This window comes from Xylocopa sonorina, chromosome 3 (genome assembly GCF_050948175.1).
Source record: "Xylocopa sonorina isolate GNS202 chromosome 3, iyXylSono1_principal, whole genome shotgun sequence".
In the NCBI taxonomy this organism is placed as follows: domain Eukaryota; kingdom Metazoa; phylum Arthropoda; class Insecta; order Hymenoptera; family Apidae; genus Xylocopa; species Xylocopa sonorina.
Genome location: NC_135195.1, coordinates 5,567,313 through 5,588,180, shown reverse-complemented (window position 1 = coordinate 5,588,180; position 20,868 = coordinate 5,567,313). Strand labels below are relative to the sequence as shown.

At 40.3% G+C, this 20,868-nt stretch overlaps 2 protein-coding genes across 3 annotated transcripts in view; both read right to left on the bottom strand.

Annotated features, from left to right (window-relative positions):
* Positions 1–3,949: 3,949 nt before the first annotated feature.
* LOC143422168 (uncharacterized) overlaps positions 3,950–20,868 on the bottom strand; it is a 153,037-nt gene continuing 136,118 nt past the window's right edge. The window contains exon 11 of the transcript XR_013101687.1: positions 3,950–3,960. The gene's annotated coding sequence lies outside the window, so the exon portion shown is untranslated. The remainder of the gene's footprint in view (positions 3,961–20,868) is intronic.
* LOC143422164 (lateral signaling target protein 2 homolog) overlaps positions 10,080–20,868 on the bottom strand; it is a 44,636-nt gene continuing 33,847 nt past the window's right edge. Inside the window, exons 2-6 of one of the 2 annotated variants that reach the window (XM_076892616.1) lie at positions 19,604–20,026; positions 15,612–15,968; positions 11,650–13,985; positions 11,162–11,445; positions 10,080–10,783 (exon numbers count right to left, since the gene is read on the bottom strand). In XM_076892616.1, coding sequence (XP_076748731.1) covers positions 10,503–10,783; positions 11,162–11,445; positions 11,650–13,985; positions 15,612–15,968; positions 19,604–20,026 — 3,681 coding nt within the window. In that variant the 3' untranslated portion in view covers positions 10,080–10,502. The remainder of the gene's footprint in view (positions 10,784–11,161; positions 11,446–11,649; positions 13,986–15,611; positions 15,969–19,603; positions 20,027–20,868) is intronic. The other variant, XM_076892617.1, reaches the window with a different exon arrangement.

Here is a 20,868-nt window from a genome sequence, read left to right as displayed (position 1 = left end):
TATGTGGAGCACTTTCGAAGGATCCTGTCGGGAAGAATCGGTCTCGCAGAGATCCAAGCTGCGAACGCGCGCCATCGACGATACATGCACACACGTACGCTTGGGCAAATAATACAAAAATAATTCCGAGGTTTCTCTTCTCTCCTCGTATTCGAAATTTCCTAACTAATCAGTGGATCACGTTCGTCGCGACGCTCCTCGACGAACGCGAACCCCGTGACGACGACGCATTCGTTTCGCTCGTGGTCGCCATGGCGTCGTTTTACTCGTTCACGTCGAATCCTCAATTATTATACACCTTGTCTCGTGCTCTTTTATAGTCTTTCTTGTGGCGTCTCTTTCGTTCGTTTCTCAGTGTAGAAGGTAAAAGGCAACTGAGAGGATTGCAGCGAACGTGTCACGGCTAGGATCGACCCTTCGCACGTGAAACGTTCCTCGTTTCTATTATCAATCGTCCTAAAAGTAATCGTCTGATTCAGAGAAAACGAGAAAAGTGTGTTTATGGAATTTAAATTGCCATGAGCTCTATAAGTATACCAGATGAAGATTTAGAAGCATAGAAATTGTCTGTGTCTATTGGAGGGACCATCGTTTCGAACGAGTGAACTACTAGCGCCACTGGAACGGTGAATAAGTTCTAGTAAACGCTAGACAAGATGTGGCCAGCTTTAACTCGCGTTACGCGACTCGATATCGACTTGTTGCTTGTTTCTGTATTCCATTGTCGTTGCGTGTTAATGTGGAGGCGTTGCATCGTTGCGTGTCATCGAGTAATGCATTCGAATGTATCTTGCAATGCAACAATGCAACGTTTGTCTTTCGCGTTGACTCAGAATGGCGATGCGATACGAGAACGCGCAACAGGTTGATATTTAGCTTCAGATTTGAGGATATTGTTGGATAGAGTTAAATTAGATTGTCGATACAGAGGAATCGAATCGTTAAGATTTCTTTTAATGATGAATGTATAGAGTGGAGGAGAGTTTTCTATAATCTTTAGCATCTTTGTCCTAGAATTCGACTAAGTAAGGAAATTATATCTATTCGAGGTTAAAAATTAATACATTTTTTATCTGTTCGCTTGATGCAATGACAGACAGATGTAATATTTTCTTAGCGTTGAATCTAGGTCAAATGGACCAATTAGGAAGCAAAGAACTATGCGGGCTAGAATCGATCAGGGCGTTTGAACTGATAACGTGTTTTATTGTGTTTTTTTTGGAGCAGTAAAAATTGGTCAATTTCTCTCCTCTTCGATCTCTGAATCAACACTTTCCCTGTTGCACTCTTTTAGATTTATTTGCTAACAATTCTGCGGAAAATACGAGCATTCTCTTTCAATATACTCAGTCCTTCTTGTTTTGCAATCGTTCTTCTAAAATTCCTATTTTTCTCTGAACAGATACTACTTTTAGGATGTCCAAATATATTTTTTAGGTCCTCGCAACGTTCTGATTGGTGGATCGATCTATTATGGGTTGAAAGATCATTTCAGATTCGTTCAATTCTCGATTTTTCGATATTTATCCCTCCTTTATTGACTTATATTAATCACTACTGTACTCGTACCAGTAACTTCGCGCGTCGATATCGCGAAATCTCCTCAATTTGTAGCCAGTAATCAGAATATTGAAACACGAAATACAACAGCCACGAAAATTTGTTATTTTCTCTGTCAATCGACGCTGATCGACTTCCTGGCCATTCGACTGCAACTGTCGAGTCGTGCAAAATTGAACGAAACGTTTAACAACATTAAACCTGGAACTGGTGCTTCGACGATTTACAAGAGAGTTTCCAAGATGTAGCGATTAAAACTTCATTAAAACGATTAGAATCGGTCGTTACATCGCTCGCTTCGAAGGAAAATCACTTGCAATTCGAATCTCTTCTCTCTCTTCTTGTACAAGCTCCTCTCCATCGCGACATCCACTATACATCACGATCGCATTGATCATACATTTTATAGTTCGCGTGCGACTTAATCCTAAGAGGATTACCTCTCGTTTTACGATTCCTCTTACTTTCACTGTTGGAGAACCTCGTCGTTTACACGGACAATCGTGTCGAAATCACTTAGCAAGGCATCGATTACGCATAAAAAATAACCACTGTTTTGAGCGCTCCTCGTCGTCGCGAGGCTCGTCTTAACCCATTAACTGCGGCATTTAATTGAAGAAATCGCTCACGAGGCACGTAATTAAACGAAGCAACGACGAGTGTACACGACGAACGCTTGTATTATATATTTCGCGAAATATATAAAGCAAAATGGAAAGCATTACGTTTTTGTAAATCTTCGATGAAGGATTGACAATTATACCCGATGATCGCATTGAAATGAAGCTTTTCATCGACGCGTACATTCGTCGAACGCAGTTAACTGGTCAGACGAACACGCGAGACTTTTCACGTTTCCAAGCTAACAGAAAGCATTTCTCCGTAGAACTCTATCTCTCTGGCAATTTATATGTGTAACAACCAACGTTGAGAAATGAGAAACAGCGATTTCATCCTCGAAATTCGATTGATGATCGAGTAATTAAAAATATAGGATTATTATTCGAGAATACACTGGCAAATTTGAGCTTGTATCGTGGAGACTCGAAGCACGTATATAGACTAGCGAGATTGAGGACACAGTTTGTTCTACGGAAAATTTGGCGGGAAAGAGGACTCGATCGATCAGACATTTGAACGACTTTGCAAGTGTCTGACACGATTTATAATTGTCATCAATTGGTTCGCTTCGCAGACGTTATTCGTAGAAACGTTGGTTATCGTGCACGCTTTAAAATATAGAGACTTCGTTCAATTAATTCGTGTTCATTAGACAGATCGATTCAACGGCAACGTTCGAAATTCAACATGGCGAGGCGACGCTGCGCGGTCTCGCCTCGTCCCCCATCAAACAGGCACATTTCTTCCGCTTCGTCGTTTCAATTTTCGTCGCGCATCGCCGCGCGTAACATTAACAATACATTGAAAACGACTAACTCGTAATTTACTCTAAATTATCGTCTGGAACTTCTGACCAAACTTTCATCCTATCCGTTTCATCGTGAGCCGCCTCGAGAGTCAGTCATTTCAATTGGTTCGATAGAAACGTGACCAATGCTCGCTCGTATCGTTCGCAGTTTGCAATTTGTGCAAACCAAGAATCGTACGCAATTTTAATTTACTCTTGCTTCGCTTCAGATGACATTCTTTTTTTTAAAGCGTCACTCTTTTAACCCCTTCGATAAATTCATACACTCTCGTTCACAAGTATTTTCTCACTCAATATATTAATAATAAATGAACAAAAAAAATTAGTATTTGCAATAAAAACCTGTAGAAACAAATCTAATATTTTCTTATAAAATAATCGTTTCACATTGATGCGTTAATTCATAATACATACACTCGATGCACGAATAATAATAATTTTAGCAAATACTTGTGCATTTATTAGAAATTTAAATTTGCAAAACAATTTCATCAAAATAGACACGTTACGCAAAAGCAAGAAAAATATAAAAAACAAGATAGTACGGTAGATTAGATTATTTAAAGAGTGCGAAACAAATTTCTATCTTCTTCGTTTATCCACGTCCATAAACGTACGAGTTTCTATACAAATATTTAAAGTCTGCTAATCACTGTCGACTTTTTTCTAACAAAAATATAATTCTCAACGATATCGAGACGTTATTTAAGGCTCATCGAGTCCCACTATTTAAATCACGCAACCAATCCATGAGAAAACGCCACGTTTCTATCGTCACCCTCGTACAAGAATCGTTCCATAATTATAATTACAGTTGTAATAATTACAGTTGTGTTGTAGTACAGTGGTGAAAGCTCGGTTTGAAAATGGTGTCGATCGGTTGGTACGAAGCTGGATAATCGTCGAATTCAGTTCTAACTATGGTGTAATTGTCGTTGTTCGAAAATCATATTACATCCCCTAATTTTGTACTCTATTCAAATTGTACACTCTATCTGGGAGATTCTAGATTTAATTGAAACTTTTAATTGAATCTTGCGTCAGTTGATAACGTTCTTAGCTAAATTGAAAAATATCAAAGTTTCGTTTATAATATTTCAAACACCTCATAAGATACACATATATTCGTACAGTAATAGAATTAAAGAATATTCGTATATTCTAATTAAACATAATTGCCGCAAGTTGCACGTTCTCTAATCATTTGAATTTTCAAAGTCTGATTAAAAAAAAATATCTTCGAACTGCTACGTCTGAGATCCTACTCTATCAAGCCTTAATTAATCTAGAGTAGACGATTTGTCAATTGTTCGGAGCGATTTATTACCATAAATTGAATGCGGTTCAAACAGCCTAAATGTAATATTTAAAAATTCGTTATTTGGCCAAGTTTTTGGGAATCACACAGATGGAATTTCTCGAAACGTGAATAACTTTGAACCGTTCTATCGATTACGTACGTTCGAACGCTAGTCGACACTAACAGCTAAAGAAATTTATACATGTATATATATATATATATATATATGTAACATTGTACGCCTAACTAATTTGACTGGTAAACGTTGGCAGTAGTCGCTTTACGTCACGCGAATAGAAACTGATTCGAATTCGACGATCACCCCAAATAATTGTTACCTTCGTTGCATCACGTTACACCTTAATACTCCTTAAATAATTCTACGCGATCGAATAAGCTCAGCCATGTCGTTTCCGTAGAAAGACCGCTCGCGAAGAGATACTTAACGCTTACTATTAAAAACGGAAGAGAAGTATCGCGAATGAAATGACAGAAAAATAAAATTAAATGCGAAAAATTCCGCCAGTAACAAACTGCCGTTACAAGATATCTCGAGAGCAGATAATTATCGCATACAATTAAAACAAAACATAATTTTATGTCTTTGTAGAAAAAAAAAATTTTTCAGAGCAATTTAAATATAAACAAAAAAGTGTTACAATTGTTTCTGCATCCCAATTATTTCTATTCTGTTGTATGTAATTTCCTCAGGTTCAGCTCGGTTTTTCTACTACACTATCAAGTGTCTCGTGCAAGGCACCACCCTTGTTCGTTGATACGCTCAAGTATCGACGGTTTGTACGTAAAGGTAACGCGTTATCGTTCGAATAATCGCGACAACGACGGATAAACGTTCGCTACGCCTGTACTTTAAATCAATTTCAAGTGTGATTAATAATCGCGTGGGTAATTGAATTTGCGACACGTGTCTTCGAAGCATCTTCTGTCGCGCGAAGGAATTGACACGGAGCTGGCCGTCGTCGTTTCGACGAACAATATGTAAATCAGTCGGAGCATCGATGGTGTCAGTCGTCAACTAATAACAAGAACGTAACGTTCGACGTTTATCCTAGAAACGTAATGTGTAAATTAAACGTGGACATTTTTTTCAAATGAAATCAAGAAAATGGTACTGGATAACTGAAGCATATAAAATAAATTTCATGATTCGAACAGATCGTTTTTACAGCTTCTCGATCAATCGTTCGATCGAAAGATAATTTTTAATTTTGCAATTACTTTTGAAGAAATTAATGAGATATAGTAGCCAACCCTTACGCAGATGTTAACCCTTTACACTCCTTGCCAACAACTTCCAACTATTTGAAATTCATTTCCCTGACTGCTACTTTTAAATAACTTTGTTTGCTAATTATATTAAATATAGCTTTCAAACTTTATTGCAATTTATATTTATGAAACTTATATTTGTTTCTTTTTTTACTCGCTGACGTGAGTCATGCTCGATGAAGAAGTGTAAAGGGTTGAAAGCATCGAACGCATTTACACGATGCCTGAACGGCCTACAATCGAAACCAGTCTTTTAAATCGAACTGCACACGAATGGCGGCGGCTGTCTCGAAGAAGTGTTTGGAACCATTGATTCCTTCACGAATCCTTTCGATGTGAAATTATTCGTTTGAATACACACGTGCGTACAATCAGAGAACTACCCTTTAATCCATTCGAGACGAGTAACACACCGTGGCTGTGTGGGTTTTGAAATTAAATTTGAGCTATCAGTCATTACTAAAAAAATAGTTGCGAAGATAAGATCATTTTTACAGAATCAAAGACTAAAGGTGTGTAAAGCTTAAAATTTTTATTGAATTTAAGTTAAACCTTGAAATGGATAGCCCATAGCCAGGACCATCAAGGATGCAAATTAATAGCGACGAAAAAAAGTTTTCGCTTCTGAAAATGGTCTCCAAAAATATACTTCGTCTCGAATGAGTTACAGTGGAGATAAGAACAATTTTTCTGTTGAAGAAAGACAATTTTTTATGACTGCTGATTGATTATTTAACCCCTTGACGGTGGATTGTTTTACTTGTGCAGATTACTTACGCACACTAACACTGGGTACTGATTTGCCATTATTAATAGAGTAGCAATTTCATTTTTACAGTAACTGTCTAGTTACAATTACGTAATTACACGTATGCTAGTTGGCAATTGAATTGGCGAATCAGTACCTGGTTTAATACGAATTATTTGTATAATTTGCTTTTAAAACCAATGAAACATCGATACATTTGTAATCATCGTCGAAGCACTGTCGAACAGAATGTTTTTAGCCTATGCGTCATCATGGTACACTCATTGGGTATGGCATCAAAGATAATAACGTCGATAATTACGTGTGTACATATTCACGGCTTAAATTATCAATAAATGACACACAGCTATGGCTTTCAAGTAGCGAATCCACGTATCGTATCACGTTGATACGCGGCGATGCAACTCTCGTCCACATTGATACGTGACAATGATACGATACGTTGATATACGCGTTTACAAACTTTTCAGCGACGACGATTGCGTTAAGTTATTACTTCTGTGTCTGTCAAACAAAATTGTTGCCACGAAACTATCCAGCGTCAAGAGGTGAATCAACTTCGCGTATTTCGACTCGCTCCACAGTCTTCTGTCGCGATTTCTCTATTACTCTGCTACACGATACCAGCATCGAATTCACCATTCACATCGAAAGGATCCCACGCAACGATTCCATTCCTTTCACCAGATTAATCTGCCTCGATTCTCTGATATTGGTATCCACGCGTTCAACGAGAGGGAAACTTATTGTCACAGTAAATTTGGCACAGAAGCTAGCGACGTGCCGCTGCGCGTGTATGCTTCGAAGAGTCATTAGATCGTAGGACACCCAGTGTGTTGCTATTAAACATCGACTGCTGTAAGCTCCTGTCGACATTCGAACGAGCGATTATACATATATATATCACGATTCGCCAGCTTAAATGCTTCGAGTGTCGGTGGAAAAACGGAAATTTCACTCTCCCCTTCGCTTGGCCATGATACATCGTTCCACACGGTCTCGTTCGTCGCTTGCTCGCTAATTTTCACGCTATTTACAACAAGCAGTCCTCGGTTCAGACGCGCGAGTACATTTATACTCGATGTCTTTGCTTTTTTCAAATAAAAGTACAGGAAGGAGAGGGAGTAACTGTTCGAAGGATATATTCTTGACGAAAGACACGTTTCAATAAAATGGTAAATTCGATCAGTTATCGCAATTTTTATCGATACGTTTCTTCCGTCAAGAACACGGTTGAATGCAAACGTGTCTTTTCTCGAAACGAAAGAACGTCCTTCGCGATAGCGAGTCTAACAGGATCGTGGTCCAGCTTAACGCGAGTCCTGTCGTCGTTGGTGTGTTATTAGAAAATTTAAAAATCGCTATTTGACCACTAATACCGAGCGAACATTTAGTGTAACGCAGAATCAAACGCGACACGCAAAGATATTTTTCCATTTTTCTATTTTTCTATTTTTTTTTTTTTCTCTCTTTTTTTCTTTTATTCTCATCGTCAGTTTACGGTGTATATATATTATCCTCTTTTTTTTTTTGTTTTCATCACTGGAATTCCGTAGAGTCACTTCTCAACGTCTTCACCTATTCTTATCTAACAATCTTACGTTTTCACCTAAAAAGAGTATATTCCAAAATTAAATATATGTGTATATATGTACGTATATATAAATACAAATATCTCTATTTTACAACGCAATTTACCGATATATTCTGTAGCTTTCGTAACTATAGCGATTGCGGCGACGTTCTTAATTGGGGCAAGAAACGAAACGTGTTTTTACAGTGTAAAAACGATGCGCAATTTTGAAATAAACTTTTGGTTCTGATAAGAAACATTGCGAGATCTCTGTGTGAAACGCGTTACTATTTTTTTTTTTTTTTTTTTTTTTTGAACAGTGAATTGAAATAATACAACAGCAAAAGTGGAACAATTAAATAAGATTATGCAAATTAACGATTGTAAGTGTCGTATCGTAAATTGGAATTAAATTTATACGAGCAACTCGAGTTACATCAGTATCAATGGTTCTTCTCTGTATTCGTCACACTTATAGATTTTAAATAAAATGGACACTCCATGTCTCATAACAAAGTTTATTTCAAAATTTCAACAAATTCTTACACTATGAATCGTACTGTTCTCGCTCGTATCGCGAAAACTCGCCGCATCCGATATAGTTCTCACGCGACACCGGCGATTATTCTCTCCTGTTTTACAAAGCGACTCAAGATCCGACCTCAGTCGAGAGAGTACACGGCTGTGCTAACGATTAGACAAGATCCGCCGTAAAATGTAGACATAACTTCACGAGAGAATTTTAAATACAAAAATAACGATACAATGATTAACAGTAATGAAGAGAAAATTTAATGCACGTAGATTCGTCCCTCGATTCGCTGCAGTACCATTTTCACGGTTGAAAGTCGAGTCAATTAGTATTTACTGATACAAAAACAACTATAACGAAAAGAACTTGAATATATTTCACAGACACGAATGATAATTTCTTATAAAATTAAAAAAACAAATTAGAATCGCGACCGTTATCGCTAATCATTAACAGACACAAGTTGTTTCGAAATAAATGATGAAGAAATATACGAATCAACGAATATTGCACAGTAATATCGATAAATATTACTAAAGAATAATTCTTCAACCGCGCGAGATAAGACTGCTTGTAAAAACTACCACAGACTGAACACAGGGATTACTTACCACGTTAAAAAAAAAAAACAAATCGAGGGATGAGTACATGCTCATTTTATTACAAGAAATATTAATAATTTGTACTTACAGAATATTTATAAACTATTATTAGACGATTAATATCGTTGTACGTCAGAGGATTCGCGAGAAAAATATTGGTGCGACTGGATTAAAACGTCAAGCGAAAATGTTTCCGTATAATAACTTCACACATTTTCTTTGTCGCATTTCGTTCGAAGTTACATCTGACATTTTGCAACTAGCTCTCCGATGAAAAACAGAAATGGAAAACGAACGATCCTCGTGCGAATAAAACATGACGGCGACGTGGATGAGAAGCTCGACCTTGTACGCATGATACTCCCTACGTTATTAAACGAACAGTCCTGACGGAAGAAGATAAAAGTACGAACGGAACGTGGACGAAGAAAAAACCGAAATAAGAAAAAATTGGGGACAGAGACGGATGCACAAGGGATTGATCTGTACAAATATAATCGCGCGTGTTCAAAGTGAAAAGCCAACGGTCTTGCGAATATTTGTTCTTCTCTTCGTTTCCCCTCGTTCGTCTCTCAACGCCTTATCGCCTATGCGCGCAAGTAAGATTAAATTATGGTACAACAGCTTTTGGAAATTAGCTCCATTTAAAAACGTTCGATCACGACGTGTAAAAATATTAGCGATCGGCGCCGATATATATATATATATACTCTAACTTTTACGATCTTTAAGTGCACGTAAGTATACAAATAACGCAAAGAACGATTCGGTAGCGTCGGTGTTCCTTCCATTTTTCGTCGACTCCATCGAGGAACGCTCGTTCGAGGTGAAACTGTGAGTTCGCGTCGTTCGAAAATCCCACTGTACGATCATTGAAAATTAAATCCACTTTTGACCATCCACAGAAACTAATAAGAGAATTCAAAGCCCTATCTAATCTTCGTACAATACCATTTGAAGTACAAGAAACCTTAAAACATTTCAAAAAACCACCAACATTTCCAAACATATGTTATACCACAAATTAAATATCGTTTTTACGATCGAAAAAAATTCCATCGGATACTCGTACAATCTTCAAAACCGCAGTTTCACCAACACCCATTATCGAGCAGCTCGCAGGACGCTCGGAACCCATAGAAAATCGAAAGAACACACCGCTACCAAGGAAACATCTGTTTACATACTCTTCCTCTGCACGCGTGCGTACGTATATATATATGTATGCTCGTGTCTGCAACGTTTACCCTAAGAGACAACGAACCTCGAAAAGAAAAGGAACCGCTTACGGTCGCTATTTATAGTTAGAAGAAAAAGAAACGTTCCGCGGGCGAGCGAACGCGGCCTCCTGGTTCGCGGGAACGTGGCGAACGGTCGAACGAAGGTGAAAGGGACATCCCGTCCCTTAGAGACTCTCCCGTCGTGTAACTCCACGCCCGGGCAAAGTTCAGCTCGCCTGCGTCACTTGGGACACCGTGAACGGCGTCACCTGATAGAGGAAACACCTGTTGCAGACCCTGACCGGCTTCGTGTGCCCGTAGCGGGGCAAGGGGACGTTGTTGCTGCTGCAACGACCGCAGAACACCTTGCCGCAGTTCCTGCAATGGTGTCTGCGCCTCACCACCGTGAACCCTGCTTGACACGCCATGCAACGGGGCGCGTCGTTGTCCGGCACCCAGGCTGGCGCCCTCTCTACACATTCCTCGCCACGCTCGGTTACTGGGGACGCTGCAACGTGCAATCGTTGTGTTAGAAAAATACTGTATCGTAGTTGAGCTTTTGTGAAAAATTGTACATTTGTTTTTGCAAAAATTAATTCAAAAAAAATTGCTATAGCAGGTTTTGATATAAACTAGGTATTAAGGTGAATGGAGAAAATTGTGATCGAGTGTATCAGTTTGCTATAAATGTTGAACGTTGTGCAAGGTAGGATAACTTTTTAAGTTAAGAAATAATATTTATGATTCAATACGCGAGAGACGATAAAGTAAATATAACAAGATATTATTGGTCTACTTAAAATTTGTCGATATTACGCCACGCACGTGTATCTACATTCTATAAATAATTGATTAAAAAATTAAAAATATAAAGAAATATACATACTCGTATTGTGATCGGCCGCTACAGTAGTCTCTTCTAAGTCATCCTCGTACTCTTGCAACGAATCTTGTCGGTCGTGGTTGGTGACTGTGTCGTTTACAAGATCCACAGGATTCTCTACCGCTGCATTCTCATCCTTCGTTTCTGTATCTTCCACAGTTTGACTACTGTTCATCAGGAACACGCATTTCAAAATATTGCGCAGATCCGACGCGAAATTCGTCTGCAATTGATCCGCCACACCCGCTATACAGACGAACAAACGGTGGACGAGATCCTCAGAAGATCTAAAACAAAAATTTAGGAAAACGAATTTAGACTTACAATTAAATAAAAATGTTTTACGAATTTTTATCTCATTAAAATCAATTTAATTTTAATTGCATACGAGCCTGTACTTCAATTAAATAATATAAAGATGGAAATCCTAACAAATGTAGTTACTGAAAAAAATAATTATAAATCATGAGATGAAGATCTCCAAAATTTACCGAAATTTCGCTCGAATTTGATTTCGATTCGCGATCTCGGCAGCCTGCATCGCCAACGCAATCTCCTCGTCGTCCTGGCAGTCGCTCTGGAACTCGCTGGTCTCCGAGCTGGAGTCGCAGCAGCTCGAGCAGCTCGAGCTGGAGCCAGCGTCCGCTTTCTGGGCCAGCGAGTGATCCGAGCTGAACGACTGGGCCGCTTGAACCGTGGACGCCTTCACCAGTCGTCCGGCTCGGGTGCCCCTCTGCGAATTATTGTCCTTCTGCGTCCCGTACGACACCCCTTGCGTGGCAACCGGCGAGGCAGGCTCGTTCGCCAGTCCGCTCTTGTCCGTCCTTGGTCCCAAACCGTCGTTCATCAACTCGTTGGGACTTCTACTGCCCAATTTCCGTTTCGTCTGCTCCGATCTGTGGCTAGCTCGCTCGTACTTATCCCTCTTATCGAAGTCCCTCCTCTTCATCCTGCTGATCTGTTCAGACCTGGACCGTCTGTGATCCAGAAGCTTTCTATTCTGCGGCGACAGGTTCCTCTGAGCTCTGGAGGCGATGCTGCAGGTCCTCTGACCGGACCCAGGCGTGCTACGTGTCTCAAAGTGCTGCAGCCTTGGGCTAGCGTGAGGACTGTGGCTCCCAAAGTTGGGCATCTGTCTGGTGTTCTGACTGGGATGCAGGCTGGCCCCGTAGCTGACCAATCTAGGGTTCAAACAACGATCCGTCGAGTTCGATCTGGAGCTCTCTGTGCTCGCTGAGGAGCGCATATTTGGAAAGCTCTGCAGCCTGTTCTCTTGCACCGGCTGATGCAACTTCTGCGTGGTTCTCTCGTGCTTACGCTGGTGTCGCCGCTTCTGCTTCTCGTCCCTGACCTTCCTCGACGTCGCGATTTTGTCCTGCGCGTACTGCTCGATCTTCGTCCCGATCTTCTCGATGCTCTGCGACGTGGACGGGCAGTTCTCGCACTTCAGATCGCTCCAGAACTCCTTCCTCGACGTGGACGCGTCGATGCTCAGATTCAGATTCTCCCAGTTCTCGGAATAGTTGATCTGAAAGCTGGACTGGTTCGAATCGCACACAGAGATCTGCCCGTTACCATACGCGACCCCAACGAACTCCTCGTTCGTCCCGTCGAAGTTCGACGATATCCGTGGAATGTTCTTCGCCGCGTCCGTGCTGGCCGCGTGCAGATTGTGCACCTCGATCGAGTGGTCCAACGACGCGACCGTCTTCACGCTCCTCAGGCTGCACACGCAAGAGTTCTCCGATATCGTCGAGCTCTTCCTCTTAGGCGAGTTCAGATTCGAGCACGAATAACTGGTATTCTCCTGCGTGTCCTCATCGTCCATTACCTGCTCGTCCTGCTGTATCTCATTAGCGAACGTTTTCTTCTCCTCAGGACTCTTGTCGTACAAACTAGTGTTCTCCGACGAGATCACCGTGCAGATCCCCGAGTCCGTCTGCTCAGAGATCTCGTTCTGACACTCCCCATCCAACAACAAGTTCGACAGCGTTTTGTTCGCCTCAGAGATTAGCTTCTTCGAGTCCAAGTCAGGCAGAGAGTTCTGTATGTGGACTGTCTCACCAGTCACGTTGTTCTCGTGCGAGACCTGGTTCAACAGATACTGCGTCTGCGGGATCTCGATGTTGTTCGTGCTGCCCAGGATTTCAGTGATGTCCGTAGTGATGAACTCGTCTTGCTGTGACACGTGCAGCTGCTCGTTCACCGTGCCTGAGACACTGCCATCAGGGACCACCTGTTCAGCCACGCAGTCCGCCGCGGAAAGAGGACTCGCGTTCCGCTCCGTTCTCCTCGAGCAAGGGCTGTCCTCGCGCGACAACCCCCTGCCGGTGTTCGAAGCACTGGCCAACTTTTTCACGCGGAACTGCACCTCCCCACTGACACTCTCGCGTTCACTGGATGTCCTGGCGGCACCGTTGCACCTCACAGCCTCGTCGTAACCGTTCGCGGATACGTCCAATCGAGCGGGCCCGATCCCCGCGATCGTCTCGCGCGGCCCATCCGCGCGACACGCGTCCCCGTCGTCGAGCAGACGGCTCTCCTGCTCCAACGTCTCGACGACGTCGTTCGCGATCTCGTCCATGTTGTTCCCCGTGTTTCTGGTCACTGTGTAAAAATCTACGATGAAGTCTTTGCAGTTCGGGTAACCGGTATAAAAATTGTGAACGAACTCCTCGAGGTCGGGGATCTCCTGGCACGCGGACGACTTCGAGGACTGCGTGATGGGCCCGGATGGCTCCTCGTTAGAGCACAGAAGCTTCTCGAGCATGTAGAGCTCGCGGTTGTTCAGCGTCCACAGGAGGTCCCGTATCTTTTGGAGGAGCGTCTGCAACGCGAAAGGAACAGAAGGTGGTTAGCGTTGCGATGAGGGTTTTAATAAAGAACAAATTTATTTTTCAATACAAATTTTCAGTCACCACATAGTAACGTTGTTGTAATCACGATAATAACAGAAATTTGATTAAATTGTGACGGAGTAAACGTATATCTTGTGCTACTATCGATAATATAAAAAAAGAGGATGAATTTAATTTTAATAACATTCCTTTGTTGTCGAGAAATACGAATTTAAGAGTTTGACGATTATACATGAAAAAAACAAGGGATTAATGTGCGTTAAAAAAAATAACTCGGAAGCGTGAAGTAGCGTCCTCTTTTTATACGAAATTTTATTTCTGAACAAATATCTCGGATCGATTAAACAAATAAATTCAATCTCGGACGTCGGTTTATCCTGAAACAAAATTTCGTATGGACAAAACATTCTACATTTTCGACCTACTTTCTGGCACAAAATAAATTTCTGTCGATTGTGTCACCTGCAATCATTCACAGTTTTGCTGTACCTGTATTCATCAAATTTTCAAACTCGATTTTCTCCGTAGCGACGTCTAAAATGATAAACATTATTTTATATTTTTGTGGTATTTTTTCATAAGAATTTAATCCTTTCCAGATTGTACCATAGACTCAAATACACCCTATGTATTAATTCAAATTAACGAATTACTGTTTTATGCACATATATACGTTAATATATTTTCTCATTGTAATTTATTCGTAAGATACCAATAATTTAACACGTGTATCTGTATAGAAGACACCAAGGCCATGTTGCTGGAAGAAATCAGAGTCTTTCGTTTACCATGAAAGTTCCTTCAACTTCCCAGTTATACAACACGCACGATGTTCGTATTTTAGGACCCTTAGGATTTACGACTTTATATTTAACGCGGTATCTCTTTTTCCGTCAAATTGCCATTTAAACCTGTTACTAAATCAAACGTTATCCAGAACCTGAAATTATTCTATCCATCAGATCTCTAAAACCAGAATTTTAAGATTTATGACACGAAGGAATTTTTACTCGTCTTTTTCCAGCCCAATAACGACGATAATTCCAACGTATCCCATTAATTCTGTTAACCAATAATCAAAGAACATAATTGCAGTCGGTTGTAATTAAAAATTGAGCAAACAAAGTTTTACACAATATCAATTTTGCCTGATATTCTTATTCAGTGCCCTATTAGAAGCCAAACTAAAACGAGTTCCGCGTAATCAGGAACCAAACACTATCTCTCGCGGCGGATTTTCAATAAAAACGAATAATTCGAGAAAAGAACCGAAAACCAGCAAACGAAACTCAACATTTTGCTAGCGATACTTTAAAGCCTCGATAAAAACCCGATTCGGAGCCACAAATAAACGATCGAAATCCACGCTACATTGTTACCTCTCTCGAAGCCTCTCGAATCGGTAAAGAAGAGAAGCAAAACTCTTAAAAATCACGAAAAATCTTCATTCCAACAAACCAGAAATAATTCGATTACAGGACGACGCGTTGATCTCTCGAATTTAAAAAAAAAAAACACTCTGTCTTCGAATCGAATTGAATTCCGCTCGATATAACGAGGAACCTGAGGCAGCTTCCGTTCGCCACTGCGCTTACCCTGAAAGGTCTGAACATTTCGCTGATGTTGTCTGGCGAGTTGAGGCAAAGAGGGCCGCCAGGCGGTGCCAAGAGGCCGGAGACAATCGCCAAACGAGGAATAGTAAACATCAACGCCGGCTCGTAATTATCCACGTCTGCCTGGCTGAGCAACCCGCGTTCGAGTGCCCTCTGCAGCGTCTCCGAGAATAGAACGCACACGAGCTCCTGCTGCTCGTACTCCTTCGTCGATTTCACCGGCACCATCGCGCCCACGTAGCACAGCTCGAAGTCGGCGAACAGGCGGTCGAAGATCTTCAGCGACTCGATCAGCTTCTCCAGGGACGGGTCCAGCGGGTTCTGCGTCTGGAAAAGGTACTAATAAACGGAACGGTTAGGTGTCGAGTAACGATACGATGGGAAATTGTGTCTGTCTTCGTCTCGTATGAAATGCATCGCCATTGCGCCAGACGATATTCTGGTAAAATGTGTGAAAATGTGTGAAAATGTATAAATGGCATATAAATGTATAATATGCATGGATATAGAAATGTAATGTGCGAAAATATATAAATGGCATATAAATGTATAATATGCATGGATATAAAGAATATAATGTGTTAAATTATATAAATGTATAAATTTTATTTTACTTATGAAAAATGGATATTTGCTTTTTGCCGTTCGAATGAATTTAATCGTTGTAATCTTAAAAGGTGGTTAAATTAATAAATGTGAATATTTATTTAATCCTCTGTTGCATGAATTTTTGTACATTGAAAAATATATATATTGCTGGTCTACTTAAAAACGATCGTGGTCATGAAATATATAATAAAAATTTATTAGAAAATGCTATCGCATTTTATAACTGTTCCTGCATGGGAATGCATCTGCTCGGAGTCTTTAATATTGTTTACTTAATTTACTATAGAACATTAGAAATTTAAATCCCCAATTAGGAGCGGAATGCACTAGAGAGAAGTAAAAAGATTATTTTTATATATGAATCATAAATATCTAATTAGGGAAATTTTTGTTTAACGTGCTCTTGCGTGGAATGTTTCTACGACGTTTGATTGAAATTACTTAATTGTCTCCATTATGGGAGACAGCAATATATTTTTATATTTCTCAGGGACAGGGAGTAGAGTGTACATCTTCAGTTTGAAAGTGCACTCTGTTTAATGAAACAGTGTGCCTTCTGTAGAACAAAATTACGACGACCTCCTTTAACGATCTGTTACTATGAATCTAACACCCAATAATTATAGAAAATATATGTACATATCGTGAAGTTGAAATCTACAAGCAAAATTCCACGTTTCAATATCTGTACCATATAACAAAGTATACTTGTATTCCACTAAAATATTATATTCCTAAAATACAAACTTAAATATTATTAATCTTTTTATCATATTTCAAAGAAAAAACTGTTTACATAAATATCGAAACTAGAAGCTGTTTTATATTTGTATACAAAGTAGATAATATTAAATAATTATATTTATTTGAATATACAATCGATTGAATAATTATGTCTGACAAAAGCTGAACGAAATAGAATATAGTAAAAAAAAAAACTCTTCTTCGAAGATCGTTAAAATTTGAATATACGAAGGCTCTGAAAATGGCAGCCTCGATTACCCTTTTGTCTTGCTGGAAAGATTCCATATTCTCATAAGTTTAAGTGACCCGATATATCTTTTTTATCGATTCGCTGGTTTCCTACGTAGCCTCGAAAGGCTTGTACTCGCGCAGCCAAAGGCAACGTTACTCGATTTAATCGTGTCCGTTTATTAAACACCGATTTGTCATTCGAGCACGCGCGTGCGTCCACGTCGAAAATAAACGAAGGATTCGTCAAAATTGCAGCTACGTAGAAAAACGATTGTACGTGAATTACAGAGTACGTGCACGGCGAAAAAGTAGTGACACTCGAGTATAATTGCTACGTCCTCGAAAGACTATCGCGCGAAAGAGAAAGTTGCGCGCACTTAGCAATGCAGAGTATGCGTTTGAAAAGCAAGCTCTCCGAGCGTACTTCTCGCATAACAAATTTCTACAGAAAGTACAGGTCCTGTCTGCGTAGAAACGTATTTCCATAATTGAAATATCCCACGGAAGAGGCGTTCTTCGCGAGCAATCTAGAAAACTCGACGTCCAACGCGCGAAATTTATTGCGCACACCCACGCACGAACGAGAGATTTGGTACAAACGAAATCTGGTGTAAAGAAAAAGAAATTAGAATCGAAAGTATATTCGAAACGAATTCAAAATTTATTTTAAAGATCGAGAACCGCGTTAACTCGTTTGCAACCATCGATGTCGAGCTTCGACGAACTTTTACCAGCTTCTTCATTGCTGCGAATTAATTGTTTTCTACGCATTTCTCGACGTGAACAATTCGACTTGAATTTAAATTGAAATTCGGCTGCGAGATTCAGTGTCGCGTGCAGCTTAGCATGATCGTTTCATGACCGAATACCGCGAGATCCAAAGACGCGCGATCAAGCCCGGAAGTCCAGCCTAATAGTCCGCGTTCTTCCGGGTAACCTAAATATTTCATGGTTCAACGTTTGCTCCAAATGCGTTTACGAGATCCTCGAGACAGCATGGTAGAAAGGGAAGAAACGTGGAAATGGGTCGCGTCACGCCACCGAAATAGAACATTTTAACCCTTTCCTTCTCGACGGGACGAAAAACTGGGGTCGCGGGACGTCCTCGACGTAAATGATATTAAACTGGATTCCGTAGGCGAGAGGGAGAGAATTTTATATGCGCCTCAACATAAAACTTGTGCTTCTTCTACGTCACAGTAAAAGAAGACCTTTTTTCTTTCTGTAATAGCTATGGGGTTGCACCAGTAATTTACTGAGGAACCGCAAAGTACCGTGATGTAATACAAGTATCCCTCGAGTAACACTGTTAATTAGTTCCGTGCTACTCAAAACTGTGCAATTCGAGACTCGAAATTTATATAAATTTGTAACGTTTTGCAATGCTTCTTATATCACGATTATCACATAATCGCATTACAGGAGAGTTAACTATACTACCTTGTTCATTGAAATTTCATAGAGAAATCTAAATTTCAATACATTTGCCAATTAAAAATTTCATAACCAAAACCACAAAGCAGTGGGGGTGCAGTCCATGAAAGCAATGGAAGCGTCGATTTCCTTGTATTTTCTGAGATATAAATAATAAATACATATTATGCGACCACTTTTGTAAAAATATTTATCTTGTATCTACTTTAGAATCAAAGTAAATAAGCTATCCATTCTCGTCATTTTTAGTATTTGTTCAGAATTTTTATGAGGACACAGCTTTCCCATGAGCAAATGTCACCGCACCTCCACTGCCACAAGAGAACCAAATGGCGACCTGTTCGCTTTGTTGTCTCTCGTGGTGAAACGCCAGAATAAATAAAGAAACGAAGAAGAAAATAGATTAAGAGAAGTCGACTAAGTTAAAGTCCAAGTAGAATCAGTTGAAAAAGACCAAGTAAATACTACGGACAGAGTACACGAAATAGAATAAAATATGCTATTGTGATAAACAAACCAAAATAAAATAAGCAAACAAATACAATTAGGGGAAATTAAACAGATTCCCCTCTTTCAGGTACAATAAATAGTATAAATAATGAAATAAAAATAGAAATAAGAATTAAAGGAAACTCAAGAATCATTGTCAACAACTAATATCAACCGCTACCCAAAACATTCACCATTTTTTCCACACTCAGACTTAATATCCAGCACCCGGAAGTGACCAACGTAGCCAGTCTTGAAACAGGAAAAAGGACCGCCCAAAAGACGAAGACCCTCGTCCGGTTGCCCTTTCGCAACTTTCACTTTCGTCATTTTTCAAGGCTGCCAGCTTTCGCTGACTCGTAAAACCGCGCGCGCTCGTTGAAGCCCGTCGCGACCAATCAAAAGCCAGGACTCCACCGTGAAAAGGATTCAGACGATTAATTAGAGTTGAACAGAACGCTAAATACCTTGAGGTTCATGTGACCTTTCAACGCGTGCTCCCTGAGCAGATTCCTGACGATGTCCAACGACTTGGTCAGAGCCTTCGCCAACGGCCTCATCGCAGAGCTCTCAGCCTCTCTGTTCATGATGGAGGAACCAGCTGCGAGGCACTCAGCGCCGAACCAGAGCTGGCCAGCAAGGTTCTCCTGCATCACGTCGTCCGGGAACTTCACCCTGAAGTCGCGATTCGCGCGACTGTCCGGGATCAGGTCGTCCATTATCTGGCTGCAGATCGTCAACACCTTGTCCTGACAGTGGCGCAGCTGATTGACGAGGGTGGTGCATCGCTCCGGCTCCTGGCGACCGTCGAACGAGTCCAACTCGCAGGCGACCGCGTTCAGCGACTCGTCCGCGTAGAAGAACTGGGCGAGCAGGCTCGTGTCGTCTCTCTGTCAAGTGGAATTGATCATTTTAGTTAAACGCGTGTAGATTGCGGCGAGTTCCTCGCGATTTTGTTTGATCTGTATCGTTCCATCCAGTTCGAAACGAAAATTCATTTAAACTTATAGCTAGTTATTCTTTTAAGAGTAACAATTGTATTTATCGTTTTTTCTAATTAAGTTCTTAATTCGAGTTATCGAAATTGGGGTACTAAAGGTTGCTGTAGAATTTAATCCATCTTTAATAACTTGCTCCAATAGCTATTGACGTCTAATAAACCGGTTAATAAATTTTTCCGTGAATTGGCTCCCTGCTGCTTTACAAATTGGTATATAAGTATACCTTTTTTGTAAATAAGAGTCAATGTCGAATTGTACAAAGAGCAACTATGGTCAATTAAATAGATTGAACATATTGTTTAAAAATTTAGAGTTGAATTTATTGAAAAGTCTTCTTCATTCAACGCTCGACCATCTTAATAGTATCAGCAAAAGAGTTGTCCTCGTTATTCCATCGAAACAAGGAGAAATCAAGGATACAATAAATATTCAATTGCATCAGGGTGTGCTATGTCTTATTGTGATTTCATATTTAATTCACCAGTTTTTGGAAGTGTAAACGAAAGCTGTTTAGAAATAGAATAGAAATTGAGTTTGTCAGGAATTAGTTGTGCTACACGTAACGCGTAGTTAAGGACCAGGTAGTGATTGGAAAAAGTTTACAAATTGTTCGTGGATACAATTTGTGTGCAACAAGCGAAAAGTTTGTTAGAGTAGACGCAGATGAAATTAGCGGAAAAGCAATTGGAAATGTTTCGCGGTAGAAAGTACGATAAGGTGCTTTTAAAAGC